The following is a 19367-nucleotide window of genomic DNA, read 5'->3' as shown; positions in this document are numbered from 1 at the left end:
AGCACCTCAATCACTTTGATGTATCGCACATTCCCAATGACGCTGAGAGGCCCGACATGAGAGTGGTATACTTGTTTGAAGTCACTCTCGGTCAACTCCTTCGCTCAACTTGCAAAAGAATTTAAACTCTACTTCCTAGAAAGTATATGCCTGAGACCATCAACAGTAATGACACTCAGACTTAGGAAAGTAGAGGAAGAGACACTCTCCAACTTTGTCATCGGGTTTATCAATAAAATCCGAGACTTGCAAGAAGCTCATATATCACTCAGGATTCAAGCCTTCATGATGGGGACCAAACATTCTCGCCTTTTTTTTGTCATTGGTGGATTGGCTACCATCAACCATACCTGAGGTCCTCCAAAGGGCCAACCAATACTTAACCGTTGAGGCAATGGTCTCATGTAAGCATGAGGAGACGTGTAATAGGCCACGATAGAAGCAACCATCATTGGTTCCAATCTAGAGGTGACCTTAGCAAAGAAAATAAAACCGACTTGAGCCACCTGCTCATCCCTATATAGATGTTCCTAAATCTTAACCAGCAGATGCATACTCTAATGGGCATGATGCAAGCTATTATTTTATTATTTCCCCAGCAAGTTATAAAAGGATAGAGAAGCAATACCATGCCTCGTTTCATAGATAAGTTATCTTTATTTGACCGATGATCCTCCTCGATGACTGGCCGAGGACATCGACCTTTTTTTTTATGACCTGCTCGGTCACCATAGACCCCAAGCTAATGCAAACTAGAACTCCAAAAGTAGCAATGATGGCAAGTCCATCACCCTCGGCTAGTACTTCACTTTATCCTATAGCCCCAAAGCAAATGCTACCTAGGACTCCAAAGGTGGCAGCAACATCAAATCCATCACCCTCGACCAGCTCTTCATCCCACATCCCTCGAGCTAACGCTAACCGGGACTCCAAAGGCAATGACATTGAAAAGTCCATCACCCTCGACCAGCTCTTCAAGCGTGCTAACCATGCTTGAAATGATGATGTTACTAAACAATGGTTATGCCTCTCTGGAGCACCATGTCCTCAAGCTCGATGACTTCACCCCCGGAGGTGATGCTAGTGACCACTTGGCCTTCTGCCTCTGTCCCCTTCATCCTCGTCTCAATCGATCTCTCGTACAACATTAAGAAGCATTGAAAGTTGTCACTCTTACACAAGAATGACCTTGCCATTGACCTTGCCACCGAAGGCGATCTCTAAGACCGAGATGCTATTGAATTCCATTTTTAGTGAGCCAGAGGAAGGGAAGATCTTCGCAGTGTTGGGGACAAATAGCTCCGGCAAGGCCACCCTAATCAATGCCCTCGTAAACTGTATCATGCAGAAGAACTTACAAGGTCTCATCACCCTCAATGGCAAGAAGCTCGAGGGGTGGCTCCTTAAGGTGATCTCCGCTTACGTCATATAGGATAACCTCCTACACCTCATGCTCAATGTAGAAGAGACATTGATGTTCTCCGTAGAGTTCTGGCTATCGCAGTTGGGAAAACTCAACTTGCATAAAGTGAAATCCATCATGATATAGGAAAGATCTAAAATCTGCTATGATAGAGAAGGGACTTGAAATTTACCACAAAAGAGGAAGAATTTGAGGCTCACGATGGTGGGAAGATCTAAAATCTGTCATGATAAAAAGATGACTTGAAATCCACCATGATGGTGGGAGAATTTGAAACTCGCTACGACGGAAAAACCCGAAATCTGCCACGATAGAGGAATGATCTAAAATCTACTATGATGAAGGGAGGACTTAAAGCTTGCCACGATGGAGACATAAGGCCAACGTGCCTAAGAAGCATGAGTTGAAAAAACCCAACTCACATAAAAAATAATCTGCCATGACGGGGGGCATAAGGCTAACGTGCCCAAGACACATTAGTCAAGAAAACTTAACCCACGTAAATAAATTTGCCAAGATGGAGGTGCAAGGCCAAATGTGACTGAGACGTATAAATTGAGAAAGCCCGATATGTACCAAGATCAATCTGCTACGACCAAGACATAAGGCTAAATACGTTTGAGATTCATGAGTCGGGAAAACTTAACTTGTGCCAAGATAAATCCGCTATAGCTGAGGCACAAAGCCAAATGTGTTGGGAAATCTTGGGGGCGACATCACATGCGTAGCGGAAGAACAAGAAAACAAAATCCCCGATTCCCAAAGAGATGTTCGTCGTCGTGCGAAGATTGGTGCGCAAAATCCGCGAAACTTAAAACTGCGTATAGAGTAGATTGTGTTACCTAGGGAGATCGTATATCCCTATTTCCTTACAGATCCTTTAGAGAGGGTGCAGGAGGTCAAGGGTCCTCCTCTCTAGCGGTGATCCACACAGTAGGGCAGCGACGACACTTCTCAAAACTCCAGGCCTACTTTGAGGTGAAGAGGAGGAGGAGAATATGAGAGGCAAGCAAAGGCTCTTGCCTATGAGGCTCTAAATCCCTCCTATTTATAGAGGTCCCTTGTCAAACCCTAATGGATCCTCCCCTAGTGGGTATTGGATCTGCATCCAATAACCCAAGTCATTTAGATTATTGGATCTCTATCCAATAATCTCTCATGGGCTCTTATTGGATCTTGTCCATGGGATCCAATAATTCAAGGGCTTATTGGATATCCAATAAGACAAGGGCTCCGTCGGATATCTCATATCCGAACCTCTACTCATCGCAATGCCTACCATATGTGTGTGACCCTCTAGGCCCAATATCGAGCTGGCCGCGAGTCATTCCTGTCAGGACTCCTTCTAACTCAGTGATAATTCACTCGACTTATCGACTACGGACGTACTAGACCACTACGCCGTAGTCCCCATACGATATAGGAGAATCCAATCCATTGGACCTGTCTGTCCTCAGTTACCGTGTACCTATAGTCCCTCATCCATCTAATATCCCAGAGACTATATATCGAGCATGGTGTTGTCAGACCCATATGGTTTCTACTCGAGTCTCACTCTAATCGGATTTTCCCGGAGAAACCTTTCTCTCTCAACCCGAATGACCCTGGCCAGGGATTTATCTGAGCAAGAACACATGGGATATTCCTCTCATGACGCCGAGAGTAGATGATCCTCTATCGACACTCAATAGCCCTCGTAAGGTCGACTACCACTCTCAATGACTAGTTGTACTAGATATGGGACAACCAAACCTTTAAGTCTGGTATCAAAGAGTGGAGCACTCAAATATGACATCCTTAGTGTCTCAAGTCTAAGGACCAGATACACCACTAGGACTACGGAATCGCTGTCTAACAATAAGGCATCATCAATCATCCAGCATTCCATAAGCGGATCAATCAGTGAACTCATTCTCCAATGAGCACCTGTACTGTATCCCTAGTATCCCTATACAAGCAGCTATGAGACCAGTTGCATCCATCATATAGATGGGTATACAGCACACCGGTCTGTCCGGTTATCACAATGTCCCTCTCGAGTAACTTGTGACCAAGATTATTTAGGATCTGTGTTTAAAAGTGAATCGATCTCATTATCGTGATCTCATCACGATCCGATTCCCATTGCACAAATCCAAGGACATCACAATATATATGCATATATGCAATAGTTATAAAGTGATATATGACAAAATATAATAAGCAAAAAAAATTTATATAAGTCACACGTGTCATCACTCACGTGATTGGCTTACTGGGCACCTATGACTAGCAAAATGCACCCGAGATATGTGAGTCAGAAAAACCTCGACTTGCATCAAGAGAAATCCACTAAGGTAGAAGCACAGGCCCAATGTGTCTGAAACACCTGAATAGGAAAAACCTAACCCGCAAGATGAGATCTTAAATGCTCCAATGTTAAATAAACTAAATGATGTACTTCCAATCCCTCCCGCAAGAGTCCCAAAGCACGCCTTCGGGAGAGATAAATGATAGAGAATCTACTATTAGATGACATGTGGTTGCCATGTAAGATCCAAGCCATCCTCTACCCATCTGCCTACTTTAACAAAGATTCAAAATAAGAAAACATAAGCTTTCTTCTCATCTATTATGACAAGAAATATAATTACAATCTCTCTTCTCATCCATTATAATAATGAAGATAATTACAAGCTTTCTTCTTATCCTTTATAATAAGCAAGACAATCACAAACCATCTTCTCATCCATTATGACGAACTAGTATAAAAATATATCTTAAAACTAAGGGACTCCTTTTGAACTATTCGAACCAATATTAGGGACCTCGGATTACTAACTTATGCGTTAGCGTTAGAGAGACCAAATCGAGAAACCTCTCCTTAATTTAACTTTCATGCAGGTTTTACCTTGAAAGCATGTTATTTTTATCCGAAAAGTATAACATTTTTAACTCGAAAGTATGACATTTTAACCTTAGAAGTATGGTATTTTCATCTCGAAGGTACCTCGAAGATTCTTGCACACATGGGTCTAAACCACATTGGATTGGCCAAGGCGTCAACGATATTTTTTCCTAATAATTTATATGACGTATTATAGATCAAATAGGTATTTATAATAGTTAGGAATAACATCACCTAAATATAAAAAAATAAATTATTATAGTATTTTTGCTACCACGATAAAAATATTATCAAACTTACTAAAAAAATACTATAAATAATTAAAATGGACTCCTAGCCTTAATTGGACTAGCTATAATTCTAAAAATATAGTATCATGAGAGTCTAGGAACCAAAAAAATATAATATGATATAACTTATATTTTTTAATAATATTTTTAATACTTTAATGAAAACACTATAAGCACTATTGAAAAACATTATAAATGAGCCAAGATATTATTGTTGAATCCCGAATTTTAATAATTAAATCAATTGATAAGTTTATAGACTAATATACTTTTAAGATAAGTGAAATAGGAAATACTTTGATCATGGACATAGAACTATCAAAGAGTAAATCATTGAAGAAAGAGAATAAGACGGTATATTGAAAAAAGTATCATGTCGAAAATTGGATGTCGAGTTGAAGGATTGATTGATATATTGAATATTGAACTTTGTACTATAAGTTTAAGCATCGTGTCGGAAGGATCGGGTATTGCACCAAAAAATTAGATATCATGTGAAAGTCAAAATATCGATAGATCAGGTGATATGATGAAGGAAAGGATGAAGTGCCAAAAGATTGGATGACATGCTGGAATGACATTTAACATGTTAAAAAACTTCGTAATTATGCTGGATATGTGGTTGAATTGTAAAGTCTTGATTGTGGTCTTTCTGTGTCAAATTATGTTGATATTAGATCAAAACTATGATAACTTGTTGAGAAAGCTAATAGGCTTGGACTTGGGTCGAATTGGGCTTGTTAGAATGTCAAAATAATAGCCTTTTACTGGTTTGGGCGATGATACCACCGAGCCTAAGTGGTGGCCTGAGTTAGTCGACAAGCACAAATAGTGCTCGTCAACATTGCCAATAGTGATACTATCCAGAATTCAAAATTTACGATGATGGTACCATCCTAAAATCTGAAATTATGGTGTTAGAAGTTACGACGATAGTATCACTATGTGTCAATACTAGTATTGCCCATACCTTAAATCTTTTAGAAATTTAAATGTTTTTGCTCAATTTTGAAGCCTTTTAAGGTTTATAAATACTCCACTAAGGCTTGGTTGATGGAGCATCAAATTCTGAGTTGGTGAAGGGTTGTAGCTATCTCTTTGAGCATAGTTTGATGTTTTCCTTCTCCTTGAATTTAGAAGTGAGTTTATTTAGAAGTGAATTTAAATCGTAAAAGGTGAGAGATATTATAAAAGAGCGAGCGTAGAAGTTCTCTACTAAGCTTGTTAAAAGGAAAAAAATTATAACAAGGATAATTGATCTTCGTATGTTGGAAAGAATATCGACAGTGAAAACCGATGGGCTCGACAGAAAAGGAATCAAGAGTGAATATAAATCGGAAAGATTGAGCCACCATAAGTCGGTTTGTATTCATTCTCTTACTTTTGATTTGTTATTGTTTACTCGTTTACTTTACTTGCAATCCTATTTTCGATACAAATTTATCAATCAAAATTTAAAATCAGTTAAGATTTATTATAGCATTAATTCAACCCCCATTTTGGTGCCATTACAACCCTGACAATTATAACAATAAAATTGGTAGAAAATAATAAAAAAATTGATGAGAAAATTTTAAGGGTATTTTATAAATTAAGGGTCTTGTTTGAGATAAATAATATAGAAGCTTGAAAAATATCTAAAACGTGTTTTTTTTTTATAGAAATCACCCAATATAGATCACTACCGATCCATAATTTATTCTGATTTAATCTTATGTTACAATTCATATTTTACTTTCTTTTTAGCCTTTGTTGTAATAAAGTTTTTATTTTCTTTTCCCTTTTCCTCGCAAAGCATTATCTTAGTTTTATTTGAATATTAAAAGATGACTAATCAATCTTGGTCGGACGATAATTGCATCATTTTTTTTATAAAGAGAGAATCATATCGAATACTAAATGCAATAAGTTTTTGAAGTTTTAGTATATATATATATCGAAAATGGCTAAGTTTAGAGAGATAGAACGAAAGTTGGTGGATTGCCACGATTCTCATGTGGTGTCAGCAAAATGGATTGATGGTGTTGGTGTAAACAACTTTAAGCCATGGCCTCGGGGTTGACGCGGCTTGGTTCGGGTCCGAATGATGGGGGATCTTCCTGGGACGACCCTTGAGACTGCAGAAGATCGACTGCGGTGGTCCGATCGCGAAGGGGTCATCGTTTCCTCCGAGAGGAGGCTCCTCGTCTGGGCGTTTAATGGGAGGCCTCCGTCTTCGCACCTGCACACAGGTCGGGTCGGGAGAGCTCGGCTCGACCCCTCCGACGATCAAATTAGTGAATAGTCGCAGGGGGTTTTTTGGTTATCCTCATCCCTTCTCCCATTCCTTTCGTTTCCTCGGAGTGCGAGGGTTTTTATAGTGAAGATTACCGTTGCCTAATGTGTCCGCTTGCAGGGAGCAGGATCGTACTCTTGGTAACATCTGACATCAACATTGGCGTGGCATGAAAGATCAAGCCTGAGTGTGATGTTAATGTGCCTCGATCGACGTTCCGGTCCGTGTTGACCAGGTGCTGTCAGGTTAACAGAGGCGCGAGGCGTCATCTAGGACAGCTGACGTCAACTCGAATCTTATCGTCATTATTACCCTCATCATATGAGAACATTTCGGTAGTCTTGAAACCTCATCGATCGATCTTAGTTCATCTACTACGTCGAAAATTTTGATGGATCAGATCGGTCGAATTGGTATAATTTTAGAGAATTTATGACCCATCGTTTATTATCCACGTCGAATTGATTTTTCTAACATCAACACCGATTTGTCCCCCTTTTGGAGATAAAATTATCATATAATTATATTGTCTCGTATTATTGATGTGGACGACAATCCTTATATTGTTGATTCTTACTCAGATGTTGACCGCCTGATTCGATCTTCTTCCTCAGGTCGAAGACATCTTTGACTTCATGCGACGGAACACATCACGTGCTGATGTAATCATCAAACACGTACGCGCCGATTCCTCAAACCTTTCACCATCGCATCCATACTCTACTACTTGAGACTCGACATCATGCATCCTGCATCATGCATCGTGCAACAAAGGAAAAGGCATGGCAGTGAGTGCATGGCCATACGTGGGTGCGGGGAAGCAGTGCATGGTCGCCATCGTGTATGCCGTCGATGATCATGTCATGAAATGAATTAATGGACGCCATGTGTCCATGCGAATCACATCCTTTTGGCTGACCCATGCAATGATGAATTGACTGTTTCATGCAGAATAATTTGTTACTTAATTTACATTGTTGATTAATATATTTCATTTGATCGTCTTAAGTCGTCTTTATATATATATATATATATATATATGTATATATATTTACAAATGGTTGAAAAAGTAAAATAAGATGGATCTCGCTTACGTACGAATCGAAGTCCACGCGGCACTGGATGACTGGTTGAGCGGAAGAGGGCCCACTGCCACGCCCTGCAAAACAGGCAAAGGTGGGCCCCACGCAGTAAATGCCAATAAAGAGTGGCCACGTCGGGCGCATTCCATCCCCTCCGTGGCGTTCGCGTCGTTTCGGAGGCCGCGTAATAAACCTTCACCGCCAGTCCTCGGGAACGACACCCTTACACTGTTCCGTCCACGTGGGCGCGCCTTCCCACGCGAGAAACGACCCAGGGGTGGAAGCGAAGCAACCTGATAGTAACGTGCTCCCGAGGTGCACGGCTCGGGGTGGGTCGGCTTACCATCACCAGCGGTGACCGCACCCGACCTCTTCCTTTGGGTATATAAATATTCCTTCTTTTTCGCTTTTTGGTCTATTTTTAGTCCTTTTGTTGCCTCCTTTGGCTTTTTGACTCGTTTCTCCTTTTCCCCCCACCTTGTGAGCTCGCTCGAGTCCGCTGCTCCGCCTCCAGTGTTGCTCCGCCGCTCCCCCTCTCCCGTCACGGTTCTCCGACCACCCGAGGGCCGCTCGAGGAACAGACGCACCGCCGACGGGAAACCGCCCTTGCTCCCGCCTTAGGTCGGTGGTCCTCGTCGAAGTTTCCCACTTGGAAGTTACCGTCGGCGTCTCCTTTTCCCAAGTGCGGGGGAGGATTTGTTAGGGTTTTCTCGTCGGATTGGTGGAGATTGATGAGAGTCGGAGGGAAGATCTGGCATCTATGACGACGCCTGATCGGTGCTGGCGGCGCAGCGGAGTGGTACTCAGATGGAATGGCAGATCTCGTCGGCTCCGGGGATGTTGAGAAGGTGAGGGGGATTCGATTTCTTTCTACTTGCTATGCTTATAAGTTGCTTTTTTTGGGGTTTTATGGCAGGCGTAGTTGATGATCACATAAAATCTTCCATCTTTTGTTCTTTTCCTGTTTCTTCGGGATATGCTTACTAAACAGAGCCTTTCTTTTTCTTTGATTTGGGGCTTGGATGCTGAGGTAGGGAAATTTCTTGTTATTTTAAGCATCAGTGCTGGTAGCTGTAAATGATTAGAATTTGTTTCTTTGGAGGTCTCGGGAAACAAATCTGGTATGTGTCGACACAATGGATGGAACTTCTGAATCGTTTGAGATAGAGGATGAACCACATTTCTTCATGATTGCATGGTTTGTGCAAATGGACGGTGGAGATAGTTTATCGGCTTGCTCTTGAGACTTGGGGTTTTTTGAGTATATTAGATATGGATCAGGCCTATCTTTTACTGGGACCCTCGATGAGCATTGGCGAAAAATGCACCAATAGACCCTCGATGAGCATTGGCAAAAAATGCACCAATTTTATCGGTACCCAATTATATCAATATATTAGATATGGATATGGTCTGTCATTACTTGGTCCCTCAATGAGCATTGGTGAAAAATAAACCAAATATAGATATAACGCAAACTGATACCCCTTGGGAAGAAGGTGACGACGAGGATCCATGCGTCTTAACCATACGAAGAACTTTCTGGTGTGTGCAAAAATATAAGGCAGGTAATGATTGGCACAAATGTCTGCGCACACTTTCCTTCAATCTTCTCTCACATTAAGGTCCATTGTCTGCGGAATGTGCTAGTGCCTTTTTGTTGTTAACTGGTTTTTTTTTTACCTTGACACTGTGTGATAAACACTTATCTGTGCTCCATGATCATGATCTATCTCAAGATTCTTGTAATCTAAATTTTCTGACCCATAAGCTAGACATTGCTTCCTCTTTCATGAAATTTCTCACATCACCAGGAGTCCCACTTCCAATAGCCGCATAAAAGTTATCTTCTTGCTTATTGAATGACATCACGGTGGCAATTAATAATGATGCCCGATGTCCACCTGAGGGAGATTCATATTGCTTAGTATTTTGTTATTAATTTGGCTGGAGTAAATCAAACGGTCTTCTATACGGAATCAATTACACCTGCATTGCAGCAATTAAACTCAAATCAAAACATGCTATATATCAGAGAAACATCAAAAATCTGAAGCACCTTCTGCTGCATGGGTTTTTTTTAATCAAGCTTGCTCCGATACACATCTTTCACAAAGTTCTGCCAATAATACAATGATGCTCTGTCAGAGACATAGTGAGAAGATATGAAAGAATCTATCGAAGTATATTATCACGACAGCAGCAATTCATCCTATTTGAAGCAAGCATCATCAGTGATAAGGAAGAAATGGATGTAGTAGATCAAGTTTTTTAAGTGGGCTTCTCCTTGTCTCTAATCTATATAGAAAAGGAGGTAGGACCCTACTTGTGGGTTGGTGGCAGGTCTTGCGTGTTGTTCTGCCTTGCTTGTTTTTCCTCCCTATAAAGTCAAGCTGTTGGTTGGTTTAACAGTGGTCCTTGTGATGCTTCTCACTGTTACACCAAGAATGAAAAGACTGCATCATATATCGTAGTTCAAGGAAAATTAGGGTATAGAAAACTTGATATAAGACCAATTTTGATGTTGGATTCATGATTGTGCTTTGGGAGCTATTGATTTTGTTATATTCCTAGGAAATATTGAATTCCATGTACTGACAATGGATCAAGTCCAAGTTTGGTACCTGTCAGGCATTGTTTTTGGTCTTTGCATTCCATATTAGTGATCAAAATTATTTGCATGAACCTTCTTTAACATCAAAAATCCCCTTTCCTTTTCTCTTTAGATTTCAAGTTAATACTAACTCCCAACATAATATAGCGGCAAGGAATAATCCACACAGATGGATGGCTGCAGCGGGAATACAAATCACAAGTGCTTCTTCGACTGTGATGGTCACTATGCGTAACTACTGTTGGTCCTAAAATGCCTTTGGTCAAATGTCTAGATCTAGTTCCCTGTCTGCACTTCCTACATATGTTCCTGGAAGTAAGCAGATAATTTGGTCTCTTAACCACCACATGAGGACCAAGAAAAATATTGAACATATTGGATGGAGAAGAGGTTGAATTCTGCTTTTGTTTCCCTTATCTTAAAGACCGGCGATATTTGGAATGTATTGGAAGTTTAAGATGATGGCAGGTCCCACCATGGCTAACTGGTGGAACCCTTCTTTGCTTGATATCTCTTCTTCGAGCTCTTTTTATGTTATGTTTTCTGATGGGATCAACCGTTAATTGTACATAAAAAAATTTCCTTCTATAATATACAGAATGTGGTATAAATGTTAAATTGTGGTTGAAGTTCCATCACTTATGTGCTTTTTCTTTTTGATCCTTCCTAGCCAGGTTCCTGGATCCTTAAATTTGATGCAAGACAGACTATAGTCTTGGTCATGCACTATCTTAGCTTCTGCCTACTTTTGTCTGACACCAAAACCATGCAACATATCTTAAAATGTAGAATTCGGATTCATCCTCATCGTCTGGTTCTTTTTTTAGTAGTGCCGTTAGATTCTCTTCGCTTCTCTATGTTATTAGTTTACAGTTTCCCCACATCATTTTCAGTTATATAATGCAAACCATCATTGTACTGCTTGTACTTGAGAATATATACATTAGGAGCATGAATCTTCTTCTTGATTTATTATGCATTTTCATAAAGAGTCTGTATTTTTCTTTAACACTCCATGTGTTTTTGAAGGCACTCCTTGCATTGAAGAGAGGCAGTCATTTGCTTAAGTATGGTCGAAAAGGGAAGCCAAAATTCTATCCATTTAGACTGTCTGATGTACGTATGCTTTCTTGCCTCTTATCATAGGAAAACCTTAAGAGTTAATAGATTTCTATAATCTAACTGTCCTTTGTCTGATAATTGTCTTTCATCTATGCATCTTATTCTATAATGAAGTTACACCACAATATATACAAGTTATCTGCAACATAAAATCATATGATTGTCTCATCATATATCTAGATTATATGTTGTATGCTTGAACAAGAGCAGAACTAGTTTAATAAGTTGATTCTACGAATGTTTTGCAGGATGCATCGTCATTGATTTGGTTATCAAGTGGTGGAGAAAAAAGTTTGAAACTAGTTTCTGTTTCAAAAATTATCCCAGGTCAAAGAACTGTAAGTCAATCTTCATAATACAACAAATTTGGAGGAAATTTTATAATTAAAAATAATTACAATTAAATTAATTGGGCTTCTGTATGACACTATATTGCTACTTTAGAAAACAATGATTCTTTTTTTACATATTTCTTTGTTAGCTAATTTTCAATATAATAATCTATTCATTTCAGCCTGTTTTTAAACGGTATCCGTGCTCAGAGAAGGACCACTTATCCTTTTCGCTCATATATGACAATGGGACAAGGTCTCTTGATTTGGTTAGTATATCTAAGTTTTTAATACTATATATTTGTTGATATTTCCATGATTCTATATGCTATTTGTCTTTGCTGTTTAGATCTGCAAGGATAGATTCGAGACGGAGGTGTGGTTTGCAGGCCTCAAGGCGCTGGTTTCTTCTGGTCATGTTGGACGACCAAAAATTGATGGATGGAGTGATGGTGGACTATATTTTGATGTAAATTTTATGCACCATAACCACTACTAATAAACTACTAATATTAACTAATGGAGTGTTTCCAAATAGAGTTTCTTGACCAACTTCAGCCTTTAAAGATGCATATGCTTATAACGAGGATAACATTGTTCTTCATCGAGTGCTACTTGCATTATTTTGCAATCATTTTAAGTTGATCTAATTCTACAACAGATGGGTTTACTTTGTGCACTTCATATTTTTTATATATTGAGCTGAGATATGGTTCTAGCTTGTAGGAAGTCAACATTGCATCATATTTATTGGTTTGAAAAATGTTCTTGATTTAACTACTTCCTATTCATTTAATCTAGGGGTTCCATTCTTAGTTGGAGACTTCATTCTTTCCACTGAGGACATTGTTTTTATCAATGTTCATAAACCTATAGTGACTTGTTTGGAACACATTGCACGGGGAGTTGATTTAAGACATTATGTATGTGCCCCTGTTTTATTAGATCTTGTAGTTTAGTTACTGCATTCAGAATTGATGCAGTGTTTGCTAGTTTCTATGGTTCATGGCTTTCTCATCATTTTAAGAAGAATGGTTTGATATTTTGATATTCCTTCTAATGCATAATAGGCATGAAAAAGATAGTAACTAATGGATACTATAATCGATAGTCATTTTCTGTTGGTCTTATCTGAACCATAAGATTACTGAAATGCTGATAATATGCCTCTGTTATTTTTCCTGCTTGCCTAAGTTAGTAAAATTTTTGAAAGAGAACAAAAGGAAAGTATCTTGGTAATAATTCCCTATCTTATGTGTCTTAGTATTTTGCACCTCACAGTAATGTATTTGAGTGGGTAGTTAATTTTTTTAATTTTGATGAAATTGATTTGAAAGAACTTGTGTTTATGTGGCATATTCTTTTCAGTGAACTTCCTTTATGTGTGTGGTAATTTGGACAATTGTTTCAGGATTCCAAGGATTTGATATCTAAGAGTCCAAGTGAGAGGTCGAGTGGCTCCATTCTGGATAGTAGTTCTCCTGACATCAGTTATAGTATTAAAACTTCATCAGTGGTCTCTTCTGAAAATTTTGTACGCTTGGAAAGATCAGATGTATCAAATATGCTAGCAAAAGGTGCCTCTTCAGATATTATCAGAGTAAGTGTTTCTAGTGCACCCAGCACATCAAGTCATGGTTCTGTGCAAGATGACTGTGATGCTTTAGGTGATGTTTACGTGTGGGGTGAGGTCATATGTGAAATTTCTTCAAGAACTAGCACTGATAGAGGTATAAGTTTTTCTAGTGGAGGAGCCGATGCACTTTTACCTAAGCCCTTAGAATCTAATTTAGTTTTGGATGTTCACCATGTGGCTTGCGGAGTCAGGCATGCTGTTCTTGTTACTAAGCAAGGAGAAGTCTTTACATGGGGTGAAGAATCTGGAGGACGCCTTGGCCATGGAGTTGGAGCTGATGTTGTTCAACCTCGCCTTCTCGAGTCTTTAGCAATTTGTCATGCAGATTTGGTCGCTTGTGGGGAATTCCATACTTGTGCTGTCACTACAGCTGGTGATCTTTATACTTGGGGTGATGGCACTCACAATGCAGGCCTTCTTGGACATGGTAACGATGTTAGCCACTGGATACCGAAAAGAGTTTCAGGACCACTGGAAGGTCTTCAAGTTGCATATGTTAATTGTGGCACCTGGCATACAGCCTTAATAACATCAACTGGGAAGTTGTTAACATTTGGTGATGGAACATTTGGTGCTTTAGGTCATGGTAGCAGAGAAAGTGTTATGCAACCAAGGGAGGTAGAATCATTGATGGGCTTGAAAACCATTGCAGTTGCATGTGGTGTATGGCACACTGCTGCTGTAGTAGAGGTTATAGTAGCTCAGCCTGGTGCAAATGCATCATCGGGAAAGTTGTTCACTTGGGGTGATGGAGACAAGTACCGACTTGGCCACGGTGATAAGGAGCCACGACTCAAGCCTACTTGTGTGGCTTCATTGATTGATTACAATTTTCACAAGCTAGCTTGTGGTCATAGTCTCACAGTTGGCTTGACAACCTCTGGACAAGTCTTTACAATGGGAAGTACAGTTTGTGGTCAGCTTGGCAATCCACAATCTGATGGGAAACTTCCGTGCTTAGTGGAAGATAAGCTTGTAGGTGAATCTGTTGGTGAAGTTGCTTGTGGTTCATACCACGTTGCAGTTTTAACAATTAGAGGTGAGGTTTTCACATGGGGAAAAGGTGCTAATGGAAGATTAGGTCATGGAGATATTGAAGACAGGAAAACGCCTACCCTTGTTGAAGCTTTGAAAGACCGAGCTGTTAAATATATTGCTTGTGGTGCAAACTTTACAGCTGTCATATGCCAGCACAAATGGGTATCAGGTGCAGAGCAATCACAGTGCTCAGCATGCAGGCAAGCATTTGGATTCACCCGCAAGCGACATAATTGTTATCATTGTGGTCTTGTTCATTGCCATTCATGCAGTTCCAGGAAGGCCTTAAGAGCAGCCTTGTCTCCCAATCCTTCAAAACCTTATCGAGTTTGTGACTCCTGCTATGTGAAATTGAACAATGTGTTGGAATTTGGTGGAATTAATAAGAGAAATGGCTTACCTCGCTTGACAGGAGAAATCAGAGACAAGTTTGAGAAAGCAGAGATGAAATCAACAAGGCTAGTGTTACCTAGCAATTTGGATCTCATGAAAGATCTGGACATTAAGGCAGCAAGGCATGGGAAGAAAACTGACTCCTTGTCCTTTGTTCGAGCTGCTCATGCCAGTTCACTTGTACAGCTGAAAGATCTTGCTTTGGCTGGCGGGATTGATCTGCAGGGAGCAGCTCCTAGACCACTTCGCACGTCCATGGTTCAGTCTGTAAATCCTTCGAGAGCTGTTTCACCCTTTTCTAGAAAATCTAGTCCTCCACGTTCTGCTACACCAATTCCCACAACTTCTGGACTTTCTTTCTCCAAAAGTCCTACCGACACTCTGAAGAAAACAAATGAACTCTTGAATCAAGAAGTTCAGAAGTTACGTGCTCAAGTATGCTAAACTTTTCCTTCCTTTTCTGGATACCTTATGTGTCATTGGCAGCCTACTTTCTGTATTGACCTGGATTTGTGTTAGGTTGATAATTTGACAGAGCGCTGTGAACTTCAAGAAGTTGAGTTGCAAAAATTAGGAAAGAAAGCTCAAGAAGCCACGGCGCTGGCTGCTGAGGAATCTGCTAAATCAAAAGCTGCAAAAGAAGTTATTAAATCTCTAACGTCACAGGTTGATTCTTTTACCTGTTCCTATCATGTGCCTTTTCAATATAACACTATGATTTAAATTCAATATTAGGTTGCCTGTAAACGAGAATAGTTGGAGTGCTGTTATATTTATATGATTGTCTTGATAATTCTGGTTCTTTTAACTTGGTTATTTTTTTTGTTTTTCATTAGACTTGGGGCCAGAGCTTAACTGAGTTGAGTTTTCACAAATTGCAGACTTTCTTCCCAAATATTATATACTTGAAGTGCTGTCTTATAGTAGCTTTTCTATTCTTTCTACTATAGTTGGAAGGTTGGCTTTACAGAACAGAAAGTACTGTTGGTTTCAGAAGAACTATAATTGTTTACTAGTATGACTATATCATTCTACACTCAGCAGCCACTATCTCTTGTTTGACTCTTGAATTTTTTTTCGAACCCTTCTAAATTCAGATACTAGGACTTCAATGGTGATTGGAAGTAATGTAATGTGAGCTCTCTGATATTGCCATTACATATATTTTAAACTTAGCTGCCTGCCTGCAGGAGAACTTGTGAGACTCGTCATGACTTAAGATTAAGTCTGAATCTTTTTCTCTATACTGTCTCTGTTGATCAACCATTTTTTCAGATAAAACTGGAGAAATGTTTTATTATTATTCAATGTTACAATGACCACAAATTATTTTCAGCGGTCACTGTCTCTTGCATGACACTCGGACTTTGCCATCAAACACTTCTAGAAGGCACTTATGGTAATTGATATAATGAAAATGATAAAATAGAACTATGATTCTTTGGTATTACGATCCAGCAAATTGGAATCTTTGCTGTCCTTGTCAAAAATGTTTGTCAGACATACATAGTTGAACTAACATCTTCCCAAAAAGATGGAGGCTATGACTTCCTGATTGAAAAATGAAGCATGGAACTTAAAGCTATAAAATCTGTTGTACCTGATACGAAATATTAGGAGTTTAGAAAAATAAAAATCACTTGATTTGATGACCTTTTATAAATCATCAAGCAAACGTAAACTATGCAAAAATGCATCTATGTACATAGAAATTGAGGTGAGGATTCAAAAAATTGATATCGATTTAAACATTATGGGAATCATGCATACCAATATCCAATGTATTTTGATGCTTCCCAATTACTGTTCAGTTCAAGAGATATTCGTTGCTACTATAGCAGTTGGTAATTTGCATCTAGTCGATATATAACTTAGAAAGCTTTTGAACATGTGTTCGTTAGATGCTTATCAATTTAATTTCCTATATTCATCTTTTATATGGAAGGATAAATCTTAATCCTTTGCAGGAGACCAGAGCTCTTCTTTTTTTCTCTCTTTGCACATTTGCTCATAGATGTATATATAAAACATTTTACATTTAAAGCATGCTAGTTGTTTTTTTGGTGAAATAAAATTGCTATTAGTTATGCACATTTAAGAGCATAGTTGATCAATAGCTTCGAGATATTTCCCCAAAAGTGTATAACTTTGTTTGACATCTTATCTGATGTATAACCTTGTGATTGCTTCATATTAGCCCTATAACCTGTTATTCTTATAAATTTTATACAGAGGATACAGACTGTTAAGTTGATCGAAAATCTTGCAAACACCCCATTTTTTCTAACATGTAATGTGCATTGGGCAGCTTAAGGATATGGCTGAGTTATTACCTCAAGGGGTTCACAAAAATGGTGCGTTAAGATCAGCAGGCTTATCAAATGGATTGGACTTACATTCTGGTCCTTACTCAATTCTTAATGGGGATCACCAGCATAGATTTAGTATAAACAATGCTATGACAGCAGTGTCTCCTATGGCTTCTGAGTCTACTCTTACGAATGGAAATTCAGGACAGAATCATGCACTAATGAATGTCCATGAATCTCACAAGATGAACGCAAATTCACAAGACTGTCAGTCACTGAATTCCAGTGAAATGGAAGAGGACTTCAGTACAGGAAAGCGTGACAGCAATGCAGAGAGGTCATCATCCAGCAGTAAAGCTGATATTGACAAGGAAACTGAACGTCCTCAAAATGGTGAGAAGGTTTATAAGTCTCGAAGTCCCATTTCAACAAGTAATCAAGTAGATGCGGAATGGATCGAACAGTATGAACCTGGTGTCTATATAACTCTAGTAGCCCATCGTGATGGAACTCGAGATTTGAAGAGAGTGCGGTTCAGGTAATTGTTCCTATACTTCTCTTTGTTCACCATTATTTTGTGCTACATTATGCTTGATTTTCTTGACTATAATTGAACCCTGGTTTATCATGATTAACTTATCCATGACATATTCTTTGATGGCCCTTTATAAGCTTCTGTTATTTTGAAATTTGTGTCTCAGCACAGATTTATGTTAGATGGTTATGATTGTCTATTTACCTTTAATTATTGGAATTTTTATTGTGTATTGTTGTCTGAAGAGTGGACATATTTTGCAGTCGAAGAAGATTTGGTGAGCATCAGGCAGAATCCTGGTGGTCAGAGAACCGTGAAAATGTTTACGAGAGATATAATGTACGTGGATCAGACCGGGCCTCATCAGCAGTGTCATGCCAATCTGCACTTAGATCAGAAGAAGATTATATGCATTCTTCCAGGGCTTAGTGAAAGTTGGTTTGATCGCCAGAAAGGGAGGGGCAGATATCTTGCGTAGTATTTTGATCTTATGAGGTTGTTCTCATTATTGATACAGGAACTGCTGAGTCTATGCTTTGCACCTTTGAGATATGGAATATACGTATTCAATATATATTTTTCTACTTGCCAATACCATTTCTTCCTTAATTATACCTGTAGGTCTGCTATCATCTGTTGTATTGTAGTGTATAAAAGTTATCAAATATGAGAACAATAGGGGGCAGGGCATTTTGTGACCTAATAACTGAGATAAAATCTCTTAAAATATAAAATGTAATTTTCTATATTCTGCGCTGCTATGATTCCTCTGTTTGATAAAATTTTTGTTTCCTTTTAACATGTTTTGGACTTTAGGAGGACGTCATCCACGTTAAGAAGTTCTATTACAGAATTGGTGATAATTGGGCCGGAAGGTGTACCAAGACTTCCAGGGCCTGCAGATAAACTGGTTTTCTACCAAGAATTGGTATGACAGTTCAGTGACAATTGCAGATGCTGTTAGATGAGTGGAATCAGCCTCAATGGGTCATACAACCCCCATTGTAGGTGGACTGCAGGAGACACCGATGATATTTTAATTTCAGTCAACTGTGTGGTTTGTCTAAATCATGGAAGATTTCTTCAATGGCCACTAGTGCAACTTCAGCCTACTTTGTAGGCAACTTTATTATCTTGATCTGGATTCTAGTTGGTTCTTTGATGTAACCTGAGATGATAATTTTGTAAATGCAATCCCTCTCGCTGATTCCAACTTATGTTCATGTAGTAATGGCTGTAATATCTTTTCATAATGTTATGTATAATTTCTGCTCTGTGCAAATTGGAACGATGCACTATTTTGCATATCTTTTTTGTTCTTTTCAATCTCCTCCATTGTCTACTCCATGATATTGACACTGGTTACATCAAGATGTTTCATAAATGTTGTTTATTACCTTTAACTATTTCCTGAATTAATTACTCTTTTTC

The 19367-nt window shown here is 39.0% G+C and overlaps 1 protein-coding gene across 3 annotated transcripts; it reads left to right on the top strand.

The window, feature by feature from the left end:
* The first annotated feature begins 8368 nt into the window (after positions 1-8368).
* On the top strand, positions 8369-19153 carry LOC135630679 (PH, RCC1 and FYVE domains-containing protein 1-like). 3 transcript variants are annotated; one of them, XR_010494121.1, is made up of 10 exons: positions 8370-8805; positions 11601-11687; positions 11942-12031; positions 12208-12294; positions 12375-12494; positions 13437-15527; positions 15612-15758; positions 17401-17939; positions 18200-18431; positions 18753-19153. XR_010494121.1 is itself a non-coding variant. In XM_065137807.1 (9 exons), the coding sequence occupies exons 1-9, from the start codon at positions 8770-8772 to the stop codon at positions 18363-18365; spliced, it is 3363 nt and encodes a 1120-aa protein (XP_064993879.1). In that variant the 5' UTR covers positions 8370-8769; the 3' UTR covers positions 18366-18682. The 3 variants fall into 3 exon arrangements, 1 of the variants encoding a protein (XP_064993879.1); XR_010494122.1 differs by lacking the exon at positions 12375-12494 and having other exon boundaries at positions 8369-8805; XM_065137807.1 differs by lacking the exon at positions 18753-19153 and having other exon boundaries at positions 18200-18682.
* The last annotated feature ends 214 nt before the right edge of the window (positions 19154-19367 follow it).

The sequence above is a fragment of the Musa acuminata genome, chromosome BXJ3-2 (assembly GCF_036884655.1).
Source record: "Musa acuminata AAA Group cultivar baxijiao chromosome BXJ3-2, Cavendish_Baxijiao_AAA, whole genome shotgun sequence".
Taxonomy (NCBI): domain Eukaryota; kingdom Viridiplantae; phylum Streptophyta; class Magnoliopsida; order Zingiberales; family Musaceae; genus Musa; species Musa acuminata.
Note: the sequence above shows the minus strand (reverse complement) of the source record. Positions and strands in the feature narration are given on the sequence as shown.

Coding starts and splice junctions, on each gene's coding strand:
- LOC135630679 (XM_065137807.1), top strand. CDS start 8,770: ATGGCAGATCTCGTCGGCTCCGGGGATGTTGAGAAG. Junction 11,688..11,941: donor ATCCATTTAGACTGTCTGAT/GTACGTATGCTT, acceptor AATGTTTTGCAG/GATGCATCGTCATTGATTTG. Junction 17,940..18,199: donor TTGAAGAGAGTGCGGTTCAG/GTAATTGTTCCT, acceptor CATATTTTGCAG/TCGAAGAAGATTTGGTGAGC.